The following is a 6,884-nucleotide window of genomic DNA, read 5'->3' as shown; positions in this document are numbered from 1 at the left end:
CCTTCCTCCTTGGCTGAAATGTGTCCTTGAACTCTCTGATGCCTGTTTGCAGAGGTGAAGGTGGGGAAACTAACTTACCGTAAAGAGGAAAAATTAGCATTAGTTGCTCTGGCATTAGTGTGCCCATCACTGTTACGTGGTTTTCCAGAGGAGCATGGGGGAAAGTGTCCCCACCCCAACCCCTCTCCCTTGCTTGGAACCCAAGAAGTCACCTCCACTTGGCAGCACAGGAGCAAGAGGCCTTGGTAGCTGAGCAGTTGGCCACCACTACATCCCATCATGCTAGCTCAAGGAAGGGTGCAGTGTGGTCCTGCCCCTGTTGCTGGCCCACAACTCCCACCATCCCTGGCCATTGGCCATCATGGCTGGGGCAGATAGGAGCTAAGGCTTCCTGGTGGGCCACAAAACCCCCATGCCCCTGCTCCAAACACAACAGCAGAGCAAGTCCCAACAGGCAAAGCTCTTGAATCGGCAGGAACTGGCCACAGAATACATGGGGCTCCAGAGAGCCTTTGCAGAGCATCTAAGCCAGGGGTGGGTGTGGGGACCTCTGGGCCAAAGGCTCACAGGACCCTCCCTGAGCCATAGTTTCACCCCTCGCCAGCTCAGCTTAGCACATTCCTTGAGTTTTTCTGCCTGGCTGGAAGGTGTCCTTGAACTCTGGACAAGTCTGGCTGGAGGATAGTGAGGGGTGTGCGTAGAAATCAGCCTGCTGTACAAAAGGGAGAATTCACATTCATGGCTCTACCTACCTTTGCCTCTGGCAAGTGGCCCCTCGAATGCAGCCCTCAGCCCAAAAAGGGTTCCAGCTGTCTGACCTGAGATCAAGAGCTCCTCCCACCTCTTGGCTCAGCAGCCAAGAGGTGCCTTTAACAGAGTTTGGTCAGTAGAGCATGAGACTCTTCACCACAGGGTCATGGGTTCGAGTCCCACAATTGGGCAAAAGACATTGCAGGGGGTTGGACTAGATGACCCTCAGAGTCCCTTCCAACTCTTCAATTCTATGAGTTCCCCAGATGCAAGCAGGGAGAAGGACCACACCTCTTAACCAGAAGAGAACAGGAAATGTAGCTGTAACCCTAACCTTGAGACACATAATACACACATGCTTGGAACCAGTGAAAATCAGAATAAAGGAGTCAGTATCAGTCTTTTTATTTTGGAGGCCAACATATATTACACAGCTTTAAATACAGCAGCCAACAGGACCATTCCTCTGAGCGTAATAGTGATTCAATACAGCACAGAGCTTCCATGACACGGTCCCCTCTTCCTGCTGACATCATCCTAGCCCTCAGGACAGAACAGTTGCCTGTGGATGGGAGAGGGAGACATGTATGGCTTAGAAACGCAAAAAGATCACCGAGAAGTAACACACAGTGAAATACTTCCTTATAAACTAGGGGGTTCCACTTCCTTTTGACATGCTTTTGACTGATCATAAAGGAAAGAGAGGTTGTTATAGAGCTAAAACTCAACCTCTCATTCTACCTCCACCCCTGGTCACCCTTTCAACTTCCAATGCCAGTTATTGCTGCCTCTCCACTCTGGAACAGCCTTCACTTACTCTTCTTTCAATTTGCCTTGCATTTTATTTTAGAATAAAGTGCTCCCTTTTCTGGAAAAGCTCTAGTCTAGGGGCACTCGGCTACCTAGGCATAATGGGACCTTTGCTGTGCTCCTCTGCATTTGGTAAAATGCACTAGGCCAGCTTGTAGTAGCCTCAGGCCAGCTTGTAGTAGCCTCAACTGTGACAACGTCACAGGGGGATGATGTTCCCTTAGCACCAGAGTAACTTCCCACAGCTGCGTGTTGCTTATTCCATGAACATGGAAAGGTGGATTACGGACACAGATAGAGGGCTGTGTCCTCAAGCAAGTGTAGGAGAGGCAGCAGGCTTCCAAGCCCTTCCCAAGCAAATCATGAATCAAAGAATCCACTCTCCCAAATAAGTTTTAATGAGGGGCTGCTCCATGCTACCCAAGATTCTCTATCTAGCAGAGGCTGATGCCTTTGCATGAAGAGCATGAAGTCCTCCCCAAGACATCCATCTTCTGCTTCCCTTGCATCAGGTGCCCTCTGAACGAGGAGAGAATCACTCCATGCAGGTTTTCTACCACAAGCCCATTGCACACTCCTTCCAGCAGGAGTCTCTACTTACTCAGCTCGACACAAACAATTATTCGTACACGTCCTGCTTATCGGCAATGTAATCTACAATCTCTTGCGGACACATCAGCTTCTCTGCTTCCACATCAGGGATTTCAAATCCTGAAAAAGATGTGGCCTGTTTAGTCCAGAGGTGAAGGAATCTCAGTCAACAAGACAAGGGATCATGATGTAGTTTTTCAAAGGAGGGGCAAAAGGGGTGCCATGTAGTGCAGGAAAGTTAACAGAATGATATATGTCCCCTGGAAGTCAGGGTGTAAACATACAAGAACAGCTCGTAAGCACATTTGCTTATGTGATTCTCCCGGACACTCCTTTAAGTGCTACTAAAGAGTAATGGGTTAGGGTTAGGGACAACTGGGCAACACTGGCCTGTAAGTGCTCCAACTGGAAAACAGCCTCTAACAAAGGTGTCATGGACTTTGAAGAACCACAAACTCAGGATAAAAGGCAGAAACGTGCTAAGAGGAGGGCACATTTGGCAAATCCTCGTGATCAACTCTCACCCGGAAACCTATGGCCCCACTGTGAAAGGATGTGCAGATCCAGAATTGGCCTCCACAGTCACCTATGCACACACCATATTCATGGAAAACAATTTTACACGGCTACAAGTGATCACAAAAAAGTAGAAGTTTGGGTAACGTACCAGGCCCCTTATATCAGTGAAAGGAGTTCAGCAAGCTGGGATGTGCTAAAATGCATGAGCTCCATCTTTTCCCAGTAGTCTTGTCAGAAATGCAACTGGAGATGGACCAGAACCCAGTGGCAGAAACCTCCCTCCCCCTTCTTTTTCTAGATGAAGGTAGTCCCTGGTTCAGCTACTGGCATCTGTACTTAAAAGGATCAGGGAAGCAGCTGATGGGGATGTCTCTCTCTGCTGGAGGCTCTGGAGCGCTGCTGCCAGAGTAGATGATACTGGACTTGAAAGACAAATAATCTGACCTGGTATAAATTCCTACAAGTCCAAATCACATATCAGTATGCAAAGCAGTGCAAGATGGTTGAACCTAAGCAAGGAAGTGGTGCAATGATGGATATGCCATGAAGCACAGAATTGTGGGAAACACCAATATAGAGAGAAACTAAGTGAGTGTAAACTTATAGTAAAAGTTTAAATAAGAGAGGAAAGGGAAATGTGTGCATATCTAAGGAGAATAAAAGGATTGTCACGTTAAAAGCCTAGTTGGGCAGTTTGTATAATGGTGTAAGTAGCCAACATGGTGTTCTCCAGATGTTGTTAAACGACAACTCACAGCAACCCCAGCCCAGTCAGGGATGATGAAAGTTAACAGCACAGCAGCATCTGGAGAGCAGCATGTTGGCTATTCCTGCTAGAATGAACACCCAGACTGCTTTGCCAAAGGAATGCCACAGAGCTGATGTTCCCTGACACTGTGACAGAGACATCAAAGGGCACACCAGGTGGGCTGTTGCCAATGTTATGGAAGACGAAAACATCTGCATTCCAGGCCTGACTAACTCAGATGCTCAGAGCAACTGCCCAGGAGTGTTACTTTGTTATGTATTAAAGTCCATTTATTTCTCAATTAAGTCGGAGCTCCACAGCAGGCACACTCTGACCTTGTGACATTCTAACAGGCACATCTTGTGATGTATTTGGACACATCAAACACATTACCAAATTCATCTTCCATTGCCATGATGATCTCCACTTGGTCCAAGCTGTCCAAGCCCAGGTCTTTCATGAAGTGGGAAGTTACTGAGAGCTGGAAGACAAAATAGAAAACCCCACATTGTGGTATAGTAGACAATGTCCATAACCATCCAAATAATGTCAAAAGTAAGAAAATAGGGGCCAAAGACTCCAGGGAGATTTGGGTTTTACTACATAGAAGTCTTCTCTCCACTCCGCCCAGAACATTGTTCTGACTTTGTTCCCATTACTGGACAATCTTAAAGTGAAATTGTCCCCCCCTTATTGTTCATTTCCTATTTCCTCTTGGTGTCTGGATGCTCACTTGTTTCATTAAGCCAGAGAGACAACTTTCTTCCTATCATCTGCTATGGCCATAACAGATGACCTGTTTTAGGAAGATAGGGAACACACCTTTGTGGTTCATTCAAAGGTGCAGTTTGCTTCAGTGCAAAATGTATGTTAATCATACACATGAAGAATCCGGGACTCAAGAAAAAGAGGGTCAAAACAGAAGCTGCAACCCAGTTACTCACTTTTTCTGGATCTATCTTATCATACAGTTTCAGGACGTAAAGAACTCGATCTTTGATGTTATCCAGGGTCAAAGGAGGCATCTCAGAGTAATGACGACATAATTGAATCAACGATCCAGAGACCTATAGGAGAAGCCAGAGATATGTTTTTCATGATTTGGGAATATCCTCAGCACCCTCACCTGAAATACTAACTCTTTACAGGTGACACCTAAAAAGAACTGGTCATTAAAGCTCCCCAGATATTCATAGATGGAGACACTGCAGTGTGCATGTTTGATTTTGAAACACAGCTCCTGAAAATCTGAGTCTGATAAATCATTCTCAAGCACTAAAATTTATGGCAAACTAAATGCGCCTTCAAAAAAACAACTTTGGCTGAAAAGCAGAGTCTCAGAATATAATTCCTAGGGATCAGATGCCACAGGGAACTCCAAAAGCAGGGAGGGCAGTGCAAGGGGTTTTCCACTGGGCATTTGCTGCCTTGGTGTGCACACAAAATCTCCCATTTCATGGCGGAGCACCTTGTGCTTGTGAAGGAAGCCCAGCCTACAATCCAGGGCCTGTGTGGTTCAGTGCCCAGAGTGCTGGACTAGGACCAGGGATACCTCAAAGTTCAAAATCCTCAACGCAGCCACAGAGCTTACTGGGCAACATTGGGCTGGTCTCTCTCTCTCTCTTGAACCTTCCTCAAAGGCCTGTTGTGAGGCTAAAAGGAGATGGAAGAACCATCCTTGCCACCGTGAGCTCCTTGGAGGGGAGGCGTAGCACATACATAGATTCACTTATTTACATACCGCTTGATTGTAAAAAAACAACGAAATGAGCTTTAAATCTCAAAGTGGTAACAAATGCAAGAATAAACGAAACTGGGACTACCCCACCAAGGAAGCAGCAGCAGCAGAATCATCTCCCCATGGCAGAAGTAAAAGGCCAAGAAAGGCCACGAGGGGGAGGCACCACCCTCTTGCAGCGGGGAGTCGGTGCTGCTTCAGGTTTTGACCCCATTCTTTGTTGCTATTCTTGATCCAGCTTTAGCTGTGTTAATTAATATCATTATTTTCGGCCATTTGTTGGTTGAAAGGCGGGGTAGGAAAACGATAAAACCCCGAATCTTGCGCGATCCGCTGGGCTGGGTTCCAGACCACCCCCGAGTCGGGATCCCTGGCGGCCTGCAAAGCCGAACCCTGCGCTGCACCGGACGGGCTCCCGCCTGCGCTCTTCACCTGCGGCGTCAGCCTGGCGGGTCCCGGCGGCAGGAGGGGGGCCAAGAAAGCGAGGCGGGAGGCGGGCGGTAGCGGGAGGCTGAGACGTCCGAGCGGCGAGGAGGAGGCGGAGAAGAAGCCGCGGCTCCCGCTGCAGCACCGGCGGCGGAGGCAGGTGGAGGAGAGCAGGAGGACACGGGCCGCCATGATGACCCCGCGAGTGCGCCTGCGCCGACGCCCACAATGCCCCGCGCCAGCCCGCTCGCCCGCCGGGCTTCAAGGGTATTGAGGAAGGGAGGCTCCCGGCATGCAGCGCGCCGTGTTTGCATATGCAAAGCAAGCCCCGCCTTCCCCTCTGGCTCACGTGGTGGCTCCTCCTCTTGCCCCGTCCCGTGACTCAAATGACAAGTAACGGACCTCAGTTAATTTCAATGGGTCTACTCCGAGTAAAACTGGAGTAGCGTCGATAGCCCTCCAGGCTGACTCATTTCCCTCTTCCCTCCTGCAGCCCTAAGTTTCACTGCCAGCCAGCACCTCCTTTGCATGCAGAAGGTCCCAGATAGGGCTGCGGATATTCTTCTGGTGAACTACTGCCAACCCGGGCAGACAATCTGGAGCTAGATGAGCCAAGAGGTCTGACTCCATAAAAATAGATTACAATGTTGCCATTGAAACCAGCCTTTTATTCAGAGCAACAGGGACTGGAATCTTTGCCCACTTTGAATCTAGGCCTTTCGACATGTTATGTGGCTGGCATCTCCAGGAAGACCTAGGAAAGACTCCTACCTGAAACCCTGCCACCAGTTAGCAAAGTCTGCCTCCAGGGCACATGGACAGGATGAAACCCTTTTGGGGAACACATGCCTGCAGAGGGTGTAGCTGTGTAGTGAATGTGCACACACACACAAGCCTCCCACCCCCACTGATCATTATAGAGGTGTGGGAAACCTTTGGCACTCCAGAGGTTGCTGAACCACAACTCTCAACATCCCTGGTCACTGGCCATGCTTACTAGGGCTGGTAAGGGACGCAGGTGGCCCACTTGGGCTTGCCAATAAGAAGGTTGGTGGTTCGAATCTGCATGACAGGGTGAGATCCCGTTGATCTGTCCCAGCTCCTGCCAACCTAGAAATTCGAAAGCATGCCAGGACAGGTAGATCAACACCACTGCAGTGGGAAAGTAAATGGTGTTTCCGTGCGCTCTGGCTTGTGGTTTAGTCAGAAATGCCGGTTCCCTTGGCCTTAAAGCGAGATGACCGCTACACTCCATAGTCACCTTTGACTGGACTTAACCGTCCAAGGGTCCTTTACCTTTAC

General features: G+C 49.0%; 1 protein-coding gene across 1 annotated transcript; it reads right to left on the bottom strand.

Moving 5' to 3' along the window:
* Positions 1 to 1,139: 1,139 nt before the first annotated feature.
* On the bottom strand, positions 1,140 to 5,840 carry NDUFAB1 (NADH:ubiquinone oxidoreductase subunit AB1). The gene is made up of 4 exons (XM_083712003.1): positions 5,589 to 5,840; positions 4,363 to 4,485; positions 3,812 to 3,899; positions 1,140 to 2,271 (listed from the first exon to the last, which is right to left on the bottom strand). The coding sequence occupies exons 1-4, from the start codon at positions 5,772 to 5,774 to the stop codon at positions 2,180 to 2,182; spliced, it is 489 nt and encodes a 162-aa protein (XP_083568129.1). The 5' UTR covers positions 5,775 to 5,840; the 3' UTR covers positions 1,140 to 2,179.
* Positions 5,841 to 6,884: the final 1,044 nt, after the last annotated feature.

This window comes from Podarcis gaigeae (genome assembly GCF_964106915.1).
Source record: "Podarcis gaigeae genome assembly, chromosome: 14".
Classification (NCBI taxonomy): Eukaryota; Metazoa; Chordata; class Lepidosauria; order Squamata; family Lacertidae; genus Podarcis; species Podarcis gaigeae.
The sequence above is the reverse complement of the archived record's forward strand: the minus strand, read 5'-3'. Positions and strand labels throughout refer to the sequence as shown.